Below are 23,616 nucleotides of genomic sequence, written 5' to 3'. Positions count from 1 at the left end.
GCTGTGTGTCGATTTTCGCCATACAAGGAGTTTCTTTGCAGAGGTTAAGTCTTTTTGGCCCTGAGACTTCAAGAAACAGGAGGCAAGCTCAATCCAAGCCCTTGGAGAGCCCTTCTCAGCAGAGCCACAGGCCAGCAAGGCAGCAGGGCAACAGCAAGGCAGCAGTCCTTTACAGCAAAGCAGTCCAGGTGAGTCCTTTGGGCAGCCAGGCAGCTTCTCTTGGCAGGTTCTGGTGCAGAGTGTCTGTCCCAAGAAGTGTCTGATTTGGTAGGGTCAGGAACCCAGTTTATATACCCAAAAGTGCCTTTGAAGTGGGGGAGACTTCAAAGAGTGGTGTTGAAGTGCACAAGGTCCCCTTTCAGTACAACCCTGTCTGCCAGGGTCCCAGTAGGGGGTTTGGCAGTCCTTTGTGTGAGAGCAGGCCACTGTCCTTTGAAATGTAAGTGTCAGGCCCTCCACCCTTCCAGCCCAGGAAGACCCATCCAGTATGCAGATGTGTGCACGTGTGACTGAGCATCCTGTGTTTGTGGTTGTCTGGGTGAAATGAATGCACAAGGGAGCTGTCAACCAGCCCAGACCAGACGTGGATTGGAGACAGGCTGTAAGGCACAGAAGGATTTAGGTGCAGAGAAATGTTCACTTTCTAAAAGTAGCATTTCGAAAATAGTGATATAAAATCCAACCTCACCAGTCAGGAAGATTTTGTATTACCATTCTGGCCATACTAAATATGACCTGGTAACCCTTTTCTAATCAGAATCTACCCTCAAACAGTTTATGAGGGTAGCCTAATGTTAGCCTATGAAAGGAGCAGGAACAAATTTAGGTGTTTTCCACTACCAGGACAAACAAAACACACAAATACATGTCCTTCCTTTTACCCACACAGCACCCTGCCCTCTGGGTTACCTAGGGCAAACCTTAGGGGTGACTTATATGTAGAAAAAGGGGAGTTTAAGGCTTGGCAAGTACTTTTTAATGCCAAGGCGAAGTGGCAGTGAAACTGCATACACAGACCTTGCAATGGCAAGCCCGAGACATGGTTAAGGGGCTACTTATGTGGGTGGCACAATCAGTGCTGCAGGCCTACTAGTAGCATTTAATTTACAGGCCCTAGGCACATGCAGTGCACTCTACTAGGGACTTACAAATACATTAAATATACCAATTGGGTATGAGCCAATGTCACCATGTTTTAAAGGAGAGAGCATATGCACTTAGCACTGGTGAGCAGTGGTAAAGTGCGCAGAGTCCTAAAACCAACAAAACAGTGTCAAAAAGTGGAGGAAGGCATGCAAAATGTTGGGGGTGACCACCCTAAGGCTGTCAGGTCTAACACTGATGGTCTTCCAAACACCAAGAACCAGATTTACAAGGCCCAAGTGCCTCTTAGCGCCACACTAGTGGCATTTTTTCTGATGCTAATGTGGCATTGCGGAGGCAATTCTCCTTCGCCATATTTACAAAGTGTTGCAATGGATGCAATGTGCCACTTTATAGCCCCTTGCGCCACCTTATGCCTGTGCCAGGCATAATGTATGCAAGGGGGCCATTCCCACGCAGGGAGGCCCGTAAAAATGGTGCTGTGAAATTTGCAACATTTCACTGTACCATTCTTCGCATAATTTTTAATGCCTGCCTTAGGCAGCTGTTGAAATGGCACGCCCATTACTTTCAATGGGCCTCCCTTTACTTTTCAGGAATTGTGCCACAGTTTATGGCACTAATCCTCGAAAGTACCATAATAGCATCACAAATTATGATGCTATTGTCCTAACGTGTGCCGTGGTGCACCGTATTGTAAATATGGTGCAGACATGGTTTTGTTAGGGGGGGGCAGCAAGAAAAGTGTCTCATCAAAGCTGATGCGTCACTTTCTTGTAAATCTGGCCCTAAATGAGTTGAACGGACCAAAAGTTTGTTGGGAAGGGCACTTTGTCACGGAGTACCCTTTCTGTCAAACCCAGACTTTTTTACAGGAAAATTCTTCTGTAGAAAAGTAGTACCTGCGTTTTGTTTTTTTACCTGCAAACCTTCCTTGTGAGAAACTTTTCACTTGCTACTTTTTTATGAAATTTTCATGAAGTTGGGTGAGCCAAAAAAGTTCATAAAGCTTGTGAAATCTAACCTCTAGACACATAATTTTTCTTTAATTCTCCTGGAAGACAAGTTGGTAGTAGTGGGACGTGGATGTGTGACTCGCCACGCAATCTCTCTCTATCTCAGTGTGACAAAATCTCACCTGTTCCACCTATCCATAAGTTATACTAGTGACTGGATGTAATAGTCTGAAAATGAAACGTCGATAACCAGGGGAGACATTATTTGCTCCCACAACTGACATTTCTTCAAGATGCTGTGATTCACTCTGTGCTTGTCCGCAGACAAGCACCACTCATGTACTCCGCTAACAAAAATCAAATCCACCTTGATGCAAATCATTGCAGTCCAAGGGGATAGGCACCCTTACATTTGGGAACCGTACCAAGGAAGGCACTACCCATTTACCGAATCAAGGGCCAGATGTAGCAAAGGTTTTTACCCATTCTGTGTCTATGGGAAAAAGTGTTCGTACATATGGCCCCAAATACCTGGTCTCCAGGAAGAAACCCAAATGGTTTATTTTTTTTTGCATTCAAACTACCTAAGAGGTGGCTCAGGATTTCCTGTTGTATCTCACTCAGTTTCTTCAAACATGCATCATGATATATTAACCTTCACCCTTATAAAGTCAGTATAACAATTCTTGCCTTTAATAAACGTGCCAACTTTACATTTGTGGGGCCTTTGAATCCACATAGAGGCCTCGATTTGAAAAGATTTTTCTGAGTGTGTGTCTGTTATAATCAGGCATGCATTGTTCTCTTTCTAAAAGAACAGGAAACAGTGTAAACACTTGCAATGAACTCATGCTGATTCCACAAAAAACATGTCACGCATCACCTTGCACTTAAACTCAGTGAGCACTGGGCACCTACTTTGAGGATGGTTTAAAATATTTTTCAATGTGTTTTCCTCACCTTTCTTCACTTTTAACGTATGCCCGAAATGCTGAAGTGCTAATCCTGCAGCAAGTGTTGCATCGCAAGTTGTGTATATCACACAGTGCAAGTAGGAAGGAAAATATCAAATGCATAATGTGTTTAGTAACGTAAATAGAGAAACTCTATACCTGCACACAGATCCTAACCTCAGGAATGCACATTGTCCACAGTGCCAATGCTTGGTGGGGAACAGTGTCCCAGTGTAATCATGTACCCTTGACTACTGGAAGGTGCTGGACTCCCTACAAAAGGCAGATTGTACATGGCAGTAGTGCCAATGAACAAATTGCACTTTAAAAGTGCAGTGAAAGTGTAGATGGTCATGTACTGCAAATAGTTTACTATATATTGAGGCAGTAAACAGAGCATTCAGCACAATTTGTTTCTGACAACTTTCTAAAATTCAATTTTAATTAAAAAACTGTAAATCAGCATAACATAAAGTCACAAACAAGGGCAGGATACATCAAATGTAGTGTAAGGTCCCAAAAAAACATAAAAACATAAAAGTCTATAGCACTTAAGCCGCCTGTCGCACAAGAGGTTTTATGCATGGCATTATAGGATTCATCTCCTGCGGAGATCCCGCTTCATTGTAAATAATCCTGAATCATAACCACCCCCATTTGTCCAGCACCCTGTTGTTCTCTAGCTAGGCTGACGCTCTACAAATACCTATATATATATATATATATATATTGATATATGCATGTACATTGGCAAACAAGCACTTTCAGCAACCTGCCTGATTGTGTCCAACAGGCATCAAAGACTCAATCTGGATGTCTGGCTGAAGCCCACTCACCTCAAACCACTGCCCATGCGACTGCATCTTTATGATGACGCAGGGGTCCGGCTTGGACAGGGCGTCTCTGTCGGATATCCCTTTGCAGGACACTCGAAGCTCCACCTTGGCCAGGCAGGGGCTGTTGAACAGGCCCAGCGTGTTGGCCGCCGACTCATAGATGTTGCTCATTTTCTGCATGGCGGTTCACCTGGTGCCTCCTGCGGAGAGATGAGACAGCAACAGGATCATGCCGGGGTTACTGCTTTGCGAACTGAATGATTGTGCCTTTAAGCGGCATCTGATGCGTACCTTAGCGTAGCGCTGCATATGCAAGCAGTCATTGCACTATCACTTTTCCAAATATCTAACAAATTCTAAACTTAAAATTATTCTTAATAGATGCAAAAAATATATATATAATTGTACATTTTAGCTGGTAGTTTCACAATATAGCGAAGTGTATTGAGTGCATGCTGTTGAAATGAGGGCTGAAATAATTATATAGGAAAATACTTAAAACCTGGGTATTCCCCATATAAATGGACTCAAAGCATCCCCCAGGTTCTCAATTTCTCTTCTAAGCGCCAAGATACCTTTGAGGAGGTAGTTGTGCTTTATAGATATTCCATAATAATAATAAGTAATTATTTTCATGTAAGCGTAATCTTGTATAAACCTCGCTTATTGGGCTATGTGTACCGTGCAAAATTTAAATTTTCTTTGGAGACTTTTTTTCTGATTGCATAATCCTCTCTTGTGGGAGACCTATTTCGATCAGAAAATATCTCATGAAAACTGTGAAACCAATGTTGTGCCATGGCCACACAGGCTTCTTTAGCAATGCTCACCGTGTGACTTTAGAAAGTGGATGAACAATACATTGATGCTGGTATCTTGGGAGCCTTTCACAGAGGAGGAGGCATCTCAGGGACACCTTTCACACAGATGATCACCCATGTGCAATGTGTAAAATCTGCATTTCTTGGTACATTTGTAAAATAGACATAATTTGGCCTCTTATACATATACAACCTGCAGACTACATGTTGGCATCGTGGCATTGCTAACGTTACCAGATGGTGTTTTGTCACCAGGGATAGAACACTGCAGTCCTGGGCTTTCACTTAACAAACCAATGTATGCAAGGATCTGTAGATCTGCCCCACCTAATCTGAATCGGAGGGTAAAATTCTAATGGCTTTTAACAATAATTTACAAATGAAAATAAATAATGTCATATTAACAAAAATATGATGAAGAGGGATACAAATGAGCAAGAGAGGGATAAAAAATGAGCAAGTTGTGATTACCTTTGTTAGGTCTGGCCTGACTGATTTTTTACCCGTGTTTAGCAATTCTTTAAAATACACACATAAAGGACCATGCCTCCACCCAGAGGAGTCCCCCTCACCCACCACATGCTATAGACTGGTTGTATACTATTCCACCTCCTATGAAGCGCTTTCTTTGTAATGCAAGAGCGATTATTTTACATCTCAAAAGTACACTGACTCATTACATATTAAATTATTCATATCATAGATGCACTGTATGCAGAAAGGAATTATTTAGTTTTTTTTATCACAGCAAAATTGTCTTTAATGTATTAGTTAAGATTTAGTTTGAAAGCCAGACCTATTTGCTTATCCAAATCTTGTTTTAATGTTATATTAGTTTGCCAAGAATTAGGAGCCATTGATAAAGAACACTTTAACAGCAATATGTGGTACCTTCCCTAAACCTAAGCTTAACCCCATCACTTATCCTACTCCTACACATACCTCGACACCTATGTCTACCCCTGTGTCTCAAATCTATTTTTCTACCTCTACATTATTCACTAAACAAACCACTAACTTGACTCTTAACTCTACACCTATAGCTAGCTTTATCTCCACACAACCATTTACCTTCAACCCAAACGCTACATCTATGTTTACCCCTGTTTCTGCACCTACAGCTACTGCTATCTCTACCTCTACATCTTCACTTTTACCTAGCCCTACCTTAACACCCAGCTTTATATTCACCTCGACTACCACAGTCTATCCTATCTGTTAATCCTTACCTGTTTTTATTAAAGAAAATGTGCTATTTCAAAAAATAGAAAAATGCACTTTGCTTCAGTATTTTGGGATTCTTAGTTTTTTCTTCACTATTACCCAGAACACATTTGTTGATTTCACATTCTTTATTTTTACCCTGATATTACCCTATTTCTTCATTATAGTTTACTTTCATATAATGACATTAGCGTGCAGTGGGGGCTACCACTGAACAGGGGTGGTGGGTTAGGATAGATGGAACAGGGAGGGGGAGTTAAAAAAACAAACAAAAACACTTCCCAGCAGCACACAGGCTCCCAGGCAATCACGACACTGCTGCCACCAGCATGACAGCAGCATGGTGATCGGTCTGAACGTCCTGCTTCGGCTCTCAGATTGGGAATGGGAGCCTGTGCATGTTCTCCACTCGGCTGTGCAGTACAGCCGGGTAGAGGACATGCAAAGTGCGCATGTCTGTTTGGCCGATCCAACACAGCCGGCCAAACAGACAAGCGCACTTTATGGTGCACATACCCCTCCTCCAGCCCTCCTCCGTTCCCTCCAACCCAGCCCCTCCCCCTTACTCCCAGGAAAAATAAAATGATAATAACTTAGTGTTATTATAACTTAGCGTTATTATCATTTTTCTTTTTCCTTTTGCTAAAATCCAGTGGGGTGACGCTCCTCTGCCTTAGCAGAGGAGCCACCGCTGTTCACATGCAAGAAAACTGCATAGCTGTAGTAGCAAATATCACATAAAAACACAAATTATTTTGAGTAATTCCAATGAATGCACCCATTGTAAGACTAATAGAAAAATATTGAGGGAGTTAACAAAAAATTTAATGAGTTAAAGAAAGTATGTCTGGATCTCTTTGGAAAGAGCAACAAGATTGACTGTTAGAAAGCTCTTTCCTAACACCAAAATAAATGAAGCACTTCATCTGATAAACTACTCATTAGTCTTGTTTTATAACCAATTCCTTACACCTTCACATCCTGTTAACAAAACTGAGGTGAAATTCCTCTGTTCATTTATGTGTGTTCGTATTTATTGTACGCAACAATCATATTTGTGAGGGTAGAGAGTGATGTACCAATCACAGTGGGCATGTTAATGCCATTTTGCAAGCAAACGTCCACAAATGTGTGCAAACAGCATGAGTCTGCTCCCATAGCTTGATGCTGAGAACCCAGCCAAACTGCAGTAGCAAATAGCCAAATGCACTGTTTGCATACACAGGAATGTGAACTGTAAGGAAATGGCTCCCTGTTGCAGTTACCCCCCACTTTTTGCCTGATACTGATGCTGACTTGACTGAGAAGTGTGCTGGGACCCTGCTAACCAGGCCCCAGCACCAGTGTTCTTTCACCTAAAATGTACCATTGTCTCCACAATTGGCACAACCCTGGCACCCAGGTAAGTCCCTTGTAACTGGTACCCCTGGTACCAAGGGCCCTTATGCCAGGGAAGGTCTCTAAGGGCTGGAGCATGTCTTATGCCACCCTAGAGACCCCTCACTCAGCACAGACGCACTACTTGCCAGCTTGGGTGTGCTGGTGGGGAGAAAATGACTAAGTCGACATGGCACTCCCCTCAGGGTGCCATGCCATCCTCACACTGCCTGTGGCATAGGTAAGTCACCCCTCTAGCAGGCCTTACAGCCCTAAGGCAGGGTGCACTATACCACAGGTGAGGGCATAGGTGCATGAGCACTATGCCCCTACAGTGTCTAAACAAAACCTTAGACATTGTAAGTGCAGGGTAGCCATAAGAGTATATGGTCTGGGAGTCTGTCAAAAACAAACTCCACAGTTCCATAATGGCTACACTGAATACTGGGAAGTTTGGTATCAAACTTCTCAGAATAATAAACCCACACTGATGCCAGTGTTGGATTTATTTAAAAAAATGCACACAGAGGGCATCTTAGAGATGCTCCCTGTATTTTACCCAATTGTTCAGTGCAGGACTGACTGGTCTGTGCCAGCCTGCTGCTGAGAGACGAGTTTCTGACCCCATGTGGTGAGGGCCTTGGTGCTCTCTGAGGACAGAAACAAAAGCCTGCTCTGGGTGGAGGTGCTTCACACCTACCCCCTGAAGGAACTGTAACACCTAGCAGTGAGCCTCAAAGGCTCAGGCTTCATGTTACAATGCCCCAGGGCACTCCAGCTAGTGGAGATGCCTGTCCCCTGGACACAGCCCCCACTTTTGGCGGCAAGTCCAGGGGAGATAATGAGAAAAACAAGGAGGAGTCACCCACCAGTCAGGACAGCCCCTAAGGTGTCCTGAGCTGAGGTGACCCCTGCCTTTAGAAATCCTTCATCTTTATTTTGGAGGATTCCCCCAATAGGAATAGGGATGTGCCCCCCTCCCCTCAGGGAGGAGGCACAAAGAGGGTGTAGCCACCCTCAAGGACAGTAGCCTTTGGCTACTGCCCTCCCAGACCTAAACCCACCCTAAATTCAGTATTTAGGGGCTCCCCAGAATCTAGGAAACTAGATTCCTGCAACCTAAGACGAAGAAGGACTGCTGACCTGAAAGCCCTGCAGAGAAGACGGAGACACCAACTGCTTTGGCCCCAGCCCTACCGGCCTGTCTCCCCACTTCAAGAAAACTGCAACAGCGACATGTTCCACAGGGTCCAGCGACCTCTGAAGCCTCAGAGGACTACCCTGCATCTAAAAGGACTAAGAACTCCTGAGGACAGCGGCTCTGCTCCAAATAAGAAACATCTTTGCAACAAAGAAGAAACTTTTAAAGACCACACGTTTCCCGCCGGAAGCGTGAGACTTTGCACTCTGCACCCGACGCCCCCGGCTCGACCTGCGGAGAAACAACACTACAGGGAGGACTCCCCGGCGACTGCGACCCTGTGAGTAGCCAGAGTTGACCTCCCTGAGCCCCCCCAGCGACGCCTGCAGAGGGAATCCAGAGGCTCCCCCTGACCGCGACTGCCTGCTTCAAAGAACCCGACGCCTGATAAAGACACTGCACCCGCAGCCCCCAGGACCTGAAGGATCCGACCTCCAGTGCAGAAGCGACCCCCAGGTGGCCCTCTCCCTTGCCCAGGTGGTGGCTACCCCGAGGAGCCCCCCCCCTTGCCTGCCTGCTTCGCTGAAGAGACCCCTGGGTCTCCCATTGAACTCCATTGTAAACCCGACGCCGTGCCGCTGAGGGTGAACTTTTTGTGCTGACTTGTGTCCTCCCCGTGCCCTACAAAACCTCCCTGGTCTGCCCTCCGAAGACGCGGGTACTTACCTGCTGGCAGACTGGAACCAGGGCACCCACTTCTCCATTGAAGCCTATGCGTTTTGGGCACCACTTTGACCTCTGCACCTGACCGGCCCTGAGCTGCTGGTGTGGTAACTTTGGGGTTGCTCTGAACCCCCAACGGTGAGCTACCTTGGACCCAACTTTGAACCCTGTAGGTGGTTTACTTACCTGCAAAACTAACAAACACTTACCTCCCCCAGGAACTGTTGAAAATTGCACCAGTATCTAGTTTTAAAATAGCTTATTGCCATTTGTGTGACAACTGTACATGCTATTTTGCTAATTCAAAGTTCCCAAAGTTCCTAAGTGAAATACCTTTCATTTGAAGTATTACTTGTAAATCTTGAACCTGTGATTCTTAAAATAAACTAAGAAAATATATTTTTCTATACAAAAACCTATTGGCCTGGAATTGTCTTTGAGTGTGTTTTCCTCATTTATTGCCTGTGTGTGTACAACAAATGCTTAACACTACCCTCTGATAAGCCTACTGCTCGACCACACTACCACAAAATAGAGCATTAGAATTATCTCTTTTGCCACTATCTTACCTCTAAGGGGAACCCTTGGACTATGTGCATGCTATTTCTTACTTTGAAATAGTACATACAGAAACATGCTATTTATGTGTTGTTCCCTGCTCCTGTGTAATTGGGTTAAAATGGTGAACCTTCTAACTTGTAAACCCTGTGATATCGCACATTTGCAGTTGCTGAATTTGCAACAGCGCAATGCAGTTCAACCATATTCAGACCCTGAGGATGTGCAAGGTCATAAGTTACATCCATTAATTTAGAAAAACATGTTTGTTACTGAACTCTGATTCATAAAGCAGGGAACAGGTGTAAAAATATGCAATATTCAACTGTGTGGCCAGCACATTCATATAGAATCCACACCATTAGGTATTTCAGTGGGAGTAGCATAGCTGCTTTCTGTCCACACTCTTGTACAGATCAGAATGCTGGCAGATGACGACAAGTGACATCACCACACTGTCAGCATTCCACACCAGTAACCTGAGAAGAATCTTGCACCTTTTTTGGCCATAAAGCATCTCCAACCAGGACCTGCTCACCAGATGAAAGAAAGGGAGCGTGGCCACCATCATTTTGAGAAAAAGATTGAGCTCGATAGGACACACAGTCAGAAGGGAACAATACTTCATTACAAGAACAGCTCTCTCCTGGACCCCAGAAGACAAATGGAAGAGAGGCAGACCAAAGAACACCAGTAGGTGAAGTGTGGAAACAGAAATTAAGGCCCTGAACCACAGTTTGGGCACCAAATAGAAACTTGCTCAAGACAAACGGAAGTGAAAGTCCTTTGTTGCTGCCATACATGCCAGACAGCAGAGTGAAGAGTGGAAAACAATCCTGGAGTTTATTTGCGAAAGCCAAGGCAAATGTCATGAACACCCACTGAGTCAGTAAAAAATTGGAATGTTGGTTGCAGGGGGTGAAACCCTATTCAAGCAGCAACCACAATCGCCAGCTTGTCGGAGAACACAAAAGACTAGTGACAAACCCTTAATGAGTGTGTTCAGGCAGGGTCTTTCTGATGTGCAAGCAAGTGTGGTAAGAGAAAGCTCCTCTCCCTCGTTAAGTCAGAGTGGCCCATCCTGCGAACACCTTTCCCTTGTCCCACCTTCTGGGAGCAATAGACAAAGACCAACTGACAGCTACATCTATGTGACCTAGAAACAGGCTGTAGGCACCAAATGGCTAGGACAAGAAAATGCTAACTTTCTAAGAGTGGCATTTTCAGAATTGTCACTTAAAATCCGACCTTAATATTAAAGAGGGCTTTAAATTACAATTCTTTAGATCCCAAACTCAACCTGTCTATCTGCTCCCAATTGAAAGCTACCACTTATTAAATGTAATAAGGAAACTTAATGTTATCCTATATGAGAGATAGGCCTTACAATAGTGAAAAAAGTGTTTAAGGGTTTTTCACTATCATGACATGTAAAACTTAAAAGTATATGTCCAACATTTAAATGCACTGCACTCTGGTCCCTGGGTTGTTCAGGGCCTACCGCAGGGATAAAGTGTATGTATTAAAAAGGAAGGTTTGGGCCTGGCAAAGGTTTACTTTCCCAGGTCGAAATGGCAGTTCAATGCTGCACACAGAGACAGCAATAGCATGGCCTGAGCAATGTATGAAGACCTACTTGAGTGGATGGCACAAAAAGTGCTGCAGGACCACTAGTAGTATTTAGTTTACAGGCTCCGGGGAGTTGTAGTACCACTTACTAGTACATTAAAGGTGTCAATTAGGTGTAAGTCAATTCTACTACGTTTAAAGGACAGAGCATAATTACTTTAGCACTGGTTAGCAGTGGTAAAGTGCACAACGTCCTAAGGCCAACAAAAATGAGATCAGCAAAAGAAGGAGGGGTGAAGGCAAACATTTGGGGGAAGACCATCCTAAGGCTGACAGGTCTAACAGTCTGCATTTATTGATTTACAGGTATGTACAAATACACTTTACTATGGTTTGTCCCTCTCTGACAAGTCCTAAGTGGCCCAATTGTCCTCTGATATCTAGGTTGCCTTCAAATAAGAACGGTTATCAGTAGTAGGTGGAAAAGGGTAACCATTTGTAAGCTCTAATGGTTAACCTTTGGAAAAAGCTAGTAGCAATCTCAGTCGAATAAAACAGGTGTTTATACAAAGTTCTTTGTACCCTGATAAAGAGTATATATCATGACAGCCACCAAAGTGATACAAAATATTATTTAACTCACTTTAAGAAGTTAAATGCATAGTTGTCAATGGACCATTCATATCCATGTGCCAGTTGCTACATCAGAAGATGGTTGAAGCACATAGTGGAGACCCATTAAATTAGATAGCAACATTCAAGAAATTCTACAAAAAATTCACATTGAGTCACATCCTGTGTGCACTTCCAATAAATCGAATCCTGTATTCCATGCACACCATGACTTAGAGTGTCCGGCCTCATCACTGAACTAGTGTGATTGTAACTGGGTATAGGTATGCTCCTTTTGAATAGAAAGCTGCATGAGGACTGAGCTGAAAAAATCAGGTCTGGGTCCTCAGTGAAAGCCAAACATGACGGGATGGTCAAGTAAAACAATTTGGGAGCACACTTGTTTGTGAGAAGATCCCACTTGTGCACAAAAAACATGAAGTACCCACTCGTCATTTCTGCAAGGGTGTGGAAAATGGGCACACAGAGGGTATGCACTCATTGCAGGCTCCCAGGCACTGGCTCCCAGTCTGCCTTGCGGCCAATCCTGATCCGGCTCTCATGCTGCTGACTGCATGAGAGCAGTGTCAGGACTTGCCTGACACTGCGCCCCCAGGCAGACAAGAAGCCTGTGCCTGCTGTCCCCAACGCGGCAACACAGCTTGGGTTGGAGAGAGCTCAGTGCGCATGTGCACTGAGGGGAGTGCACATCACTCCCCCTCCCTGCCTGTCCTCTACCATGGCCCCGCCCCTTGAAAAACAAAATGATAATGAACATTGTTTATTATCGTTTTATTTTTCAATTTGCAGCTTCTTGTCTGGGCGGAGGGTGATGCTCCTCCGCTATAGTGGAGGAGCCGCCGCTGACAGTGTTACAAGGTACAGTAGGGGAGTTGCAAAAGTAGACTTGCCTGCATGTGTTTAAGATACTGCAGTGTGCCCCCAAAAACATTACAAACATAATTATTGTACAAAAAATGGCTTCACACTGCAGATGTTCATGGTCTGTGTAGATTGTACAAATAAGTCTTTGCATAATGTGCTGTAAAACAGAACAATCTCACTGGATTATCTGTACTCTTTTCTGTGTTTTGCTGAAATCTTTCACTCTTACCTACCCATAACCCCCTATTCCCACTACCAATGGCATTCATGTATGACCTTGAGTAAAGAGAAGTACATTCCAAGTCAGTCCAGCTCTGTTTTAAAGGAATAAGATGAGTTCAGTTAATCTACTGATTCTTTATTAGAAACACAAAGGAGAACCTCGCAGAAGGCATTGCAGGCAGCGAGGCAGAACAGCCTGTTTCATTCTCTTCATTCATTTCACAATAAGCATGTTATCTGTCCTCTCAAATTAGCCATCCGATAATTATATTTCGATTCTGTGCCTTTCGGCAAATAATATTGTTATAGGCAGCTTAGTTTATGAATGTAGTCAGCAGTGTACTTTGTAGTGAGTGATATATTGCTAGGTGCTGACAACAGGAACACCAGAAAATCTAAAACTGTCTGCAAACTAAATGAAACGACAGAAGGCCAGTCCAGAAATAGCATTGATGCACATCATATCCAAATGTGTCCAGACTGTGAGCCCTGTCCATGTAGCCATCTGACTCCCACTTCATCTGGGCTCTTGCACCTAGGGGTATATTGACAAGAAGTGGCACAGTGACGCTGCTGCGCCAAAATTGGCAGCGCCACGCTGCGTCACTTCTAAAACGCAAAGATGCACCATATTTACTCGAATACGGTGCATCCCTGTGTTTCCCCCGAGCCGGCGCCAAATTAGCTGCTGAGCACCAAGGCAGCCAACTCTGCGCCCTGGAGCAAGGATGGCTGCATTGCAGGGGGGATTGTTTTTGTGCAGGAAGGGATACCTTCCTCCACAAAAACAATCTTCAATGGCGATTTGCTCTTTCTTTGAGCGCTGCAGAATGCAGTACTCATAGAAAGACCAAAAAACGAGGAGAAGTTAAAGCGTTTCTCCTTGTTACACCATGCTAACGCCACCCCTGGGATGGCGTTAGATTTTGGCTCTGCATCGGGTTTATGAAATCTCATAAATATGGGACAGCATCAAAATCCAGTGGGTGTTGCAGTGGAATGCCCACAGTAACACCCATTGCACACCACTTCCATGTAAAGTGCTGCATGTGAATGGGCCGTATTTACATGGTGGTGTTAAGCCACAAAACATGACTTAATGCCGCCCTGTAAATATGGGGCAGTGCACAGTGCCACGAAGCGTCACAAAAAGTGATGCTTCGGTGGCGCTAGGGGCTTGTAAATATGCCCCCCTAATTTTCCACCAAATTCACATGAGAATTGCCATGTGTTTGTTTTGCTTTTTTTTTAGCTGTATACAAAAGTAGTATTCCATAACTGGTTCCACATAGGACATCACTTTTTCCAATGGCTCCAATTCTGCCAAGGACACCAGCCCCTTCCTCTTTAGCAGCACTTCGTGGGCATTGTGGGAAATTTATGTACACAGCCTGTGGTGGAGTCACTGTAGATCATTTCAATGCCCAAATGAGTTGCTCCATATATTCATCTCCATCACCAATATTTACCAAATTCTAATTTAGAACTTTTGGTGGATCAAAAAGTTTTTGAATCATGTTATTTTTAAACACTTACATTGCACGGTTTACATGGGTTGAGAAATATGTTAACGTTATCTACAGGTCTACACGTTAAATCTGAATTAACAATTGCAATCTGTTTAGAATATCTCCAAACTTGTCACAATTGTTTTATTCAGCACGAGTTTAGCTACTCAAAATAGCAACTCGATCTTTTTGACAAACTACTCAGCTCTTAGAAAATGTCCAACGAGCCTTTACTTCTCTAACTACAAATGTGAACATTCTAAGTAATTGTTTTCTTGTTCTAATTCTCACATAAGTTCATAAATGTAATTTCTTCATTACCCATTTAAAATGCTTTAAAAGTGACAGACCTCTAAAATAATCTGAAAGTTATAGCATTTTCTATCTGCAACATGCACAAAAGCTCCAACCCATGTTTACCTTCCCCTTTGTGAATGCAAAAAAATATTTTTTTTCAGAGCAGGCAGTGGTCCTATGGACCACTGCCTACTCTAAAAAAAAACGAAACTAAATGGTTTCGGTAATTTTTCTTTTTGCAGCTCGTTTTCCTTTAAGGAAAACGGGCTGCAAAAAGAAAAAAAACTGCTTTATTCAAAAGCATTCACAGACATGTGGGTCTGCTATGTCCCACAAAGGCCACCATCCCTGTGAGTGCCTAGACTCGCTATGGGGTCGCAAACTGCGACCCACCTCATAAATATTCATGAGGTGGGTCTTTGCAGTTACCATCCACTTGAAGTGGATGGTAACCCAGGCGCAAACGGGACCCCTTCCCCTTTGTGTCTGGAAAAAAAAATATTTTTTCAGAGCAGGCAGTGGTCCTATGGACCACTGCCTACTCTAAAAAATACCGAAACTAAAGGTTTCGTTTTTTTTTTCAAAGTGCAGCTCGTTTTCCTTTAAGGAAAACGGGTTGCACTTTGGAAAAAAAAACTGCTTTGTTAAAAAGCAGTCACGGACATGGTGGTCTGCTGTCTCCAGCAGGCCACCATCCCCGTGAGTGCCCCTACTCGCAATGGGGTCGCAAATTGCGACCCACCTCATTAATATTAATGAGGTGGGTCTTTGCGACCCCATTGCGAGTTGCAGAAGGTGTCTGAGACACCTTTCTGCATTCCAAATTGCGACTTGCAATTTGCGAGTCGCAGGGACTCGCAAATTGCAAGTCGCAATTTGGAATCTTCCTACATCTGGCACTTAGAGTTTCAGGATCTGTCCTTTCCTGTTTTTATTTCTACTTCTCATTGACCTGCCTCATTCTCATCTTCCGAATTATCTTACGCATCGAACTATTTTACCTATCTCATCCCTTGTTGGTGCGCCCAAGGGATTTGTTACTTTCTCCCTTTTTGATTCCTTTGTGAATCTTTTTTCAGCCATTGCCTTCCTTCTAGTGGTTTTTACTGTCACTTTCTTGCAGGTGAGTCCCACATTTTAATTTCTTCTTTTCCTTCCCTCAAGTGATACTTTCCCATATTTCAGCATGCATCTTTCTTAGAAGTTCAAAAGTATTTTCACCTTTTTTTCATAATTTTTTGCCAAACTAAAAGTGTTCGCTTTTCTCTCCAAGGCATGTTTCATCTACATCCTCATATATAATTCTGATTAAAGAAGACAGCACCAGTATATTTTGTACACTTGTGTACTGCGCTCTGTTTTCAAACCGAGAGCAATGAAGTCTTCTAGAGTAGATTATGACAGCAGGTTGCATGTACTTTTCATTGGGAGCAATGCACTAGTTTGACAAAATTCAGGTTTTGCTGCAGGACACTTAACTCTTGAAAATGAAGGTGGCCCAGTGAAATGTTTATTTTAACATTTCAAAGTATGGTTTTTCCTCTTCCTTGGTATCTTATTTAGTTATAAATGCATTCTAAAATGTCTTCCTGAGAACTTCGCCTTTCAAACCAATGTGCCAACAAGCAGCTGTTTGCACATTGTCTGCATGAGCATCGCCTTGGCTGCTGCTGCTCACATCTTAAAGGCCTACACATGCCCGATGTGAAGCAATGGCAAGGTCATTCAAGAAGCACGTGCTGAAATCAAATCTCAAACCTTAAAGCTAGGATTTTATATTAGTCACTTCAGAAGTGTAGAGCTTACCAACACACAGCCCCTTTTGCAGAACATCTGCACACCAAGAGTTTAATGTATTGTTCGAATTTTATTGCTACATGTTAGCAACGCATTCCCATTTAATTTGTTACAAAATTGTGTTTTTTCCCAATTTTCCTCTTGAGATCTGCAGACCGAATTGGAGAATAAAACTATTTACAACTCCGTAGCTTCTTCCTAAGGCTTTATCACTTTGGCAGATAGGAGAGGTGAAGGACAAGGAGATGAGTTAATTTGTCCACAGTCACACCGTGTCCTGTTGTAATCTCTCTGTGGGCTTTTAACCATGGCCATGTCACGCCCATCAGTTTGGCTGGTTCGTAGGCTTGCATTTTCAAATTCGCTTGATTTCATTAGTGTGAGGCATGCATAGGGTAAACTACTGAAAGCATACGAGGCTCTGTGTTTTCCAAAATGTTTCTGGACTACTTTTTATTTTTGTATTTTTTTCAGAGCGCGATCTTGTTGGGCAGTAGTCGAATGCTTTGCATGACATCGACCCTGTTACATGGGTAATTGCTCTTTTGCCGGTTACATGGATAAATTGTACTTTTGCCAATAAGTCTGACTGCGAGCGAACTTCTGTTTCCTTTTGTGTGTCTCCTTCATGCTCAAGGCGGTCATCGGCTCGCATATGTGAAACTGTTTTACTTTTCATTTTCAGTTTATGAGGCAAGAAAAGACCGGTTAGGAGTTTACAACTCCAGTAGCTCTAACTTGAGCAAATGCAAGACCCATTGCATTGCAAAGGATTGTTCTAAATAGCGATTACCTAATTGCAATTCTCTGTGAATCGCAATTATATAATTGCTATTCTAATGTATGAAACTCCATGAGTTTAATTGAGCTTTTCCTAATGTGTCGCAAATCAAGCAAACTCGTTAATATTAATGAGGTAGGTTGTAATTTGCGACCCATTAGGAAACACCAAAATCACAGGGATGGTGGCCTGCTAGGGTCAGCAGGCCGCCATGTCTCTGATTGTTTTTAAATTAAGCAACTTTTATTTTAAATGCAGCCTATTTTCCGTAAGGAAAATGGGATGTGTTTAAAAAAGAAAAATGAAAAGTTTTCTTTTCCTTTTTTAAGAGTAGGCAGTGGTCTGTGGGACCATTGCTTGCTCATAAAAAGGTTTTCGCATTCATTCACAAGGGGAAGTGCCCCCCTGGATCCTCCTTTCCATTTGTGAATGGGTTACCACCTCCTCTATGGAGTCAGTAAAATATGAATGTTTTGCAAACGCATTCCAGACGCAAAACATTCATACATACTAGTACAATTCGGAGTTAGGAAGGGACGCCCTAAACACGCCCCTTCCTAAAAAGTTACAGTTGAATTTTTCCTTTTGTACTCAGGAAAAAACATTTTGCCTGTTGCAAACGGCCAGATGGGCTGTTTGCGACAGGAAAAATGCTTCGTACAACTGGCCCTAAGTGTCCAATTCTCATTCCTCCTAGATTAAGTTTTACCTGCGTGGCTACACACCTGGGGGTATGTGAGGTTTGAAACATGAAACACACAAAAGGTGATGGGAGGATGATTCCAAAAAGTCTAACCAACAGCAATCATTAGGGGGTGCATTCCACCCCATTGTTCTTTGCCCACCATGCCACCTCAGATTAGACCCGGACATAGGCAAATATGGTTGGAAGGGAGTTCCCTCAGTTTTGAACATATGAGGGAAGTGTCTTCATGCTGTGCATGAGTAGCTAGAGAAGGGCACTTGTGTTGTCTTGGGATGCAGTGCATAAATACAGTGATGGATTAGAAGCGTGAGAGTCAGTCTTTTTATGGTCTGTAGAGTGCAGATATTTACATTGGGAGCTACATGCTACTCACAGACTGCTGCCGAGCACTTGGACACACAACTCTCAGGATACTGTGAAGCAAACCCAGCACAATGCAACTTGGGTTAGTTACCCGCTGGGTAGAACACTAGAGTTTAAGCACTTAAGCAGACAATTTTGAGGGAACAAACACGTTTTGCGCTTGTTAAGCGTCACTAAATCGGTGCGAGCCATTCTGCTCCATCTCAGATATCTGAGGATTACAGAGTGAGTCCAGATGTTCAGAGCCCCATGCTTTTAATGTTTTCTACCACAGCTTTGAGCTGGGAATTCTCCTAAGCCTGGTTCCCTAACAGTAGTAGTCCTTGGTGTAGGAAATGCAAAAGATTGATTTGACCAGGTCTTTCGGGCATCAGTTCAAAAAACACTATATATGTCCTCCTCAGACATGTCCCTTGGGAATGGAGCATAAGAAATTAAATTCAGTGACCAGATGGAACCAGTGGGACATGTGGTCCTTAAGCTGCAATGCTATCTGCAGTGAGTAGCCTGGACTGCTGACTGTCTGTACCATTGAGGGTACTTATCCCTGCACAAATTAAAACACAACCCTATTTCCCTGTACAGTTACACTGCAAAGAATGGTTACAGCTCATGCTCTGTTGAGAAAGGTGGTAATTAAAGCCCATGGTATCACATTACTGGCAGATCAGCTCGCAGGCATCCCCGCCTTCAAGTAGGTTGAGCCAGCTAAATCAAAGGATGCTGTGACTCTTTGAATAGAGGCTGCAAATGATATGGAATTAAAAGGGGTGCTCTCCCTTGAATAGCACCCCTGGCATATGGATAGACATGTTTTTGCCCAACCTGTACCTCCTCTTCTCTTCCCTCTCCCAGTGTGCCCCCCTCCTGGGCTAACCTGCTCAAGGTAAAGAATTAATTCTATTCTCTGGTATTTGTTCTGCTTTTCCCTTTTGATGGTATAATGAGGTGGTTGGTCTCCTTTGATGATGTCATGACAGCGATAGGAGGCGACATTGTTTTCTTAAACTCCATTCTGTGTGACACATTGTTAGGTTTGGTTGGAGACTGCTTTAGCTGTGTTCCAGTGCCCCTTTAATCACAAAAACTTAAAACACATTATACAGAGAAGGGGCTTTGTTGATGTCTGTCAGCTTTGGTTTGAATAACAACACTACTTCCATTGTTCATAAGTGATAGAGACATTGCTAACACAGACCCCATTTCCAAAACAATATGAAGGGTCTTTGCATAGTTTAACCCCCTGATAAATACTGTAGGAAGACACTTTACATTAGGAATTGTTAGATATGGCATCTTTGTCATGGTTTCCCCTGTTTATTTGCCTCTGTCTCCTGTATTGTTGACTGCTGGATTTCATTTTTGCTGGTTTCCGTACTCTTGACACTACCACTGCTGATCGGTGCTAAAGTGCAAATGCTCCCTGTGTAAATTTGCGATTATGACTGGTTATCCATGATTGGCATATTTGATTTACAAGTAAGTCCCTAGTATAGTGCACTATGTGTGCCCAGGGCCTGCAAATCAAATGCTACTAGTGGGCCTTTGGCACTGGTTGTACCACCCACATGAGTAGCCCTGTAAACATCTAAGACCTGCCACTGCAGTGTTTGTATGTGCAGTTTTAAACTGCCAGTTCGACCTGGCAAGTGCACCCACTTGCCAGACCATAATCTTTCCTTTTAGTACATGTAAGGCACTCCTAAGATAGACCCTAGGGCAGTGGTTCCCAAACTTTTTCGACCCCTGGCTCCCTTGACCTATTGGCCATTGGCTGCGGCTCCTCGTTATGTCACTTGTTTTGATGGGTGGGGGGATGTAAGCCAGGATTCGTGAGCACTTCCATTTTTCTTCCTACAAATTAATTGGGATGAAGCCGATAAAGGGCTTCTGCGATAGGGACTTGTCTTTAGTGACTTGGAGTACGCACTGCCAGTAATCTGCTGAGGCAGGCCAGTGCACAACATTTTTGTCACGCTTTTTCTGCCTGCCATGGCGCTTTCTCCTTGTTCCTGGCAAGTCAAAAAAAAAAAAGCACATTAGCATTTTTGATCTCAGATCCTCCAGCATCACACTTGGAAGTCCCATATATGACAAGAGACCTGATTCAGACCTCAAGGGGAGAAATACATTTTCCCGATTCTTTTTTTTTTTATCTCCCACTTTCCTCTTAAATGATTACCCTCTTTTTTTGAGTAGCTGCAGAACACGGACAGAAGTAACACTCTATCATTGTCCTGATTGGGCCTGACCCTGCCTAAATGGACACACTCTTTATTTAGTAGGCAAGACATCATGTGCTGGTCCAAACCACTCCAGACGCTGACAGCTGTGGCTTCCATAACATCCCCACATGGCATTCCCACATGGGTTACTCAGGGCTGCAAATGCACATTACAAAACCCTAACAAGTTTTATTTTTGCACTGTGATTCTTTTTTTTCATACTACCGTACGGCTCTGTTCCAAACATAACATCTTTAGAATGGAGCCGTATGGTTGTATGAAAGTGCTAACAATGCTTAATTTGAGCCAGTTCTCTCCGCATGGCTTAATTTGAGCAGGTGGTTTCTGGTTTTCTGCATCAGACATTTAGTAAGAGCAAAAGATACATATAGGAAATGTGGAGGAAGAGACGACCTAAAAAGCATCACAAAGGGAGAAAGTAGAAAGCTGCATGAGTGAGTCGAAGGAGTAGGGAGTGGCTGTAAATGGATTAAAGAGGCCCTAGAAGGCTCGCACATTTAAATGCAGCATCCGCTTGTTTCAAAAGAGAGCTTTGAGCACCATCACATTTTTACCTACAAATTAAGCACTGGGTTTCCAATGGGGGGCACAGCACTTATTTTTAAGGACTGACACTTAGGCCCATATTTATGAAAAGTTTGTGCCACATTTGCATTATTTTGTGATACAAAAGCAGCGCAAAATCACAAAATATAATTATATTTTGTGAGTTTGCGCTGCTTTTGCATAAAAAAATGACACAACTGCGACACAAACTTTTCATAAATATGGGCCTTAGCTTTCTGCATCAGGCATTTACTGTGAGCAAAGGCACATATGGGAAAAATGAATGAAGAGAAGGACGGAAAAGCTCCACATTGGGAGAAAGATGCAAGAGTGAACTGAAGGAGCAGGGAGAGGCTGTAAATGGATTGAAGAGGCCCAAGATGGCTTGAGATTACCGCTGCCTCAATGTTCAGTGCATGCATATTTAACTGCAGCAGCCACGTGTTTCAGAGGAGAGCTTTCAGGTACGTTTTTATTTATAAATAATTAAACACTGAGTGGAAACAAATCAAACTTGATGGGTTTTGCAACTTACTATGTAACACTGCAAAACCCTAACAAGTTTGATTTATTTCCACTGTGATTCTTTCTTTTTCATGCTACTGTTCGGCTCCATTCTAAACGTATCTTGTCTTTAGAATGGAGCCGTACAGTAGTATGAAACAGAAAGAATTGCAGTACAGATAAATCAAACTTGTTAGGTTTTTGCCATGTTATGATGTCTATTGTAAAATCCATCAAGTTTGGTTTGTTTCCACTGCAAGTCTTTCTCTGTCATACTACCATGCAGCTTTGTTAGCTGTACCGTAGTATGAAAGAGAGACTCGCAGTGGAAACAAATCAAACTTGATGGGTTTTACAGCTTACAACATAACATTGCAAAACCCTAACAGGTTCAATTTATTTCCACTGTGATTCTTTCGTCTTCATACTCCTGTAAAGCTCCATTCTAAATGTGAAGTATTTTTAGAATGGGGCCCTACGGTAGTATGAAAATGAAAGCATTTCAGTGTTCCCTAGAAGTGTGCGGCGCCCCTGGTGAGTTCTGATGGCGCACCAGGGAGCCACAGCGCACACTTTGGGAAACACTGCCCTAGGGACACGTACTAGTGTGTTTTACATGTCCTGATAGTGAAATAGTGCCAAATTCAGTTTTCACTATTGCAAGACCTATCTCTCCCATAGGTTAACATGGGGTTTGCCTTATAATATCTCTTAAGTGTAATGTCCCATTGGGAGCAGATAGAGATATAGGGTTTGGGGTCTCTGAACTCACAATTTAAAAATACATCTTCTGGTGAAGTTAGTTAAATTGTATGTTTGAAAATGCCACTTTTAGAAAGGGGGCATTTTCTTGATTAACCATTCTGTTCCTCTGCCTGACTGTGGAATACACTTCTGGGTCAGGATGACAGTTGGGCTGGTTGTGAATTCACTCTAGACAGTCCCACAAAGGGAGCTAAGGTGTGCCCTGCATATCCTGATGGGTCTTCCTGGGCAAGAGTGGTGGGGGGAGCTGACAATTGAACCTGAATAGAGTTGTGCCTGTCCTTACACAATACAATCTTCAGCCACCTAGAGTGTGTCTGGGACCAGGGCAGAAAAGGCAGGGTCTTGTGCACTACAAAGACTTTCCTTTGAAGTTTGCCTACTTTAAAGGCAGAAATGAGTATAAGTATTGGACTCAAAACCACAGACTTTTGGGGCACTTCTGGATCAACAGGAGACTCTGCCAAGGAGACGACCTGAAGAGCTGTGAGGAGGAGTACTGCCACTTTTCTGTGTGTGCTTTGCTGGGTTGGCCTGCAGTTGCTGCTTCTGCTTTGGAGAGGGCAAAGACTGGACTTTGCTCTGTACCCTGATTGTGAAGTTTCTCCAAGGGCTTCGCCTGAGCTTGCCTCCTGGTTAGAAGTCTGAGGGACATCAAAGACTTCACCTTCTAGAACTTGGGTTCTCTTGCTGAGGATGCTGACTTGCCAAGCGGTGCTCACTCCAGTTCCTCGGCACTTGAAAATAAAATCTGGCATATAAACAAGAAGAACCAGGCACACCGACTCCGGACAACTCCAGAACTGAAGCAGCTGCCCAACTCTACGCCCCTGCCTGGACCCTAAGTCGTGGTCCCCGCTGAAGTGCGACGACTGCAACCAACAAGGCAGTCCCAACACCGCCGCAATGCCGCTGAAGTCCCACAAAATCATGAGTCCTGAGTGCTGTGTCACCAACATCCATGACACCCGACTCTGCCGAGGCACCAGTGACCCCAGGGTGACCGCGACCCAGAGAGGTCACCCCATCTTGTCTTGACCCACCGGACTCATCAGCCCCGCCAGTTCGTAAGCATGGGGAAACAACGCCTCACCTCCTGCTTAGCAGCATGGAACCGGCGTC

At 43.6% G+C, this 23,616-nt stretch overlaps 1 protein-coding gene across 1 annotated transcript in view; it reads right to left on the bottom strand.

The window, feature by feature from the left end:
• The window catches only part of CPNE4 (copine 4), a 1,215,102-nt gene that overhangs the window by 1,007,018 nt on the left and 184,468 nt on the right, over positions 1-23,616 (bottom strand). Inside the window, exon 2 of the mRNA XM_069211919.1 lies at positions 3,850-4,049. Within this exon, the coding sequence (XP_069068020.1) occupies positions 3,850-4,029 (180 nt within the window). The 5' untranslated portion in view covers positions 4,030-4,049. The remainder of the gene's footprint in view (positions 1-3,849; positions 4,050-23,616) is intronic.

The sequence above is a fragment of the Pleurodeles waltl genome, chromosome 10 (genome assembly GCF_031143425.1).
Source record: "Pleurodeles waltl isolate 20211129_DDA chromosome 10, aPleWal1.hap1.20221129, whole genome shotgun sequence".
Taxonomy (NCBI): Eukaryota; Metazoa; Chordata; class Amphibia; order Caudata; family Salamandridae; genus Pleurodeles; species Pleurodeles waltl.
Note: the sequence above shows the minus strand (reverse complement) of the source record. Positions and strands in the feature narration are given on the sequence as shown.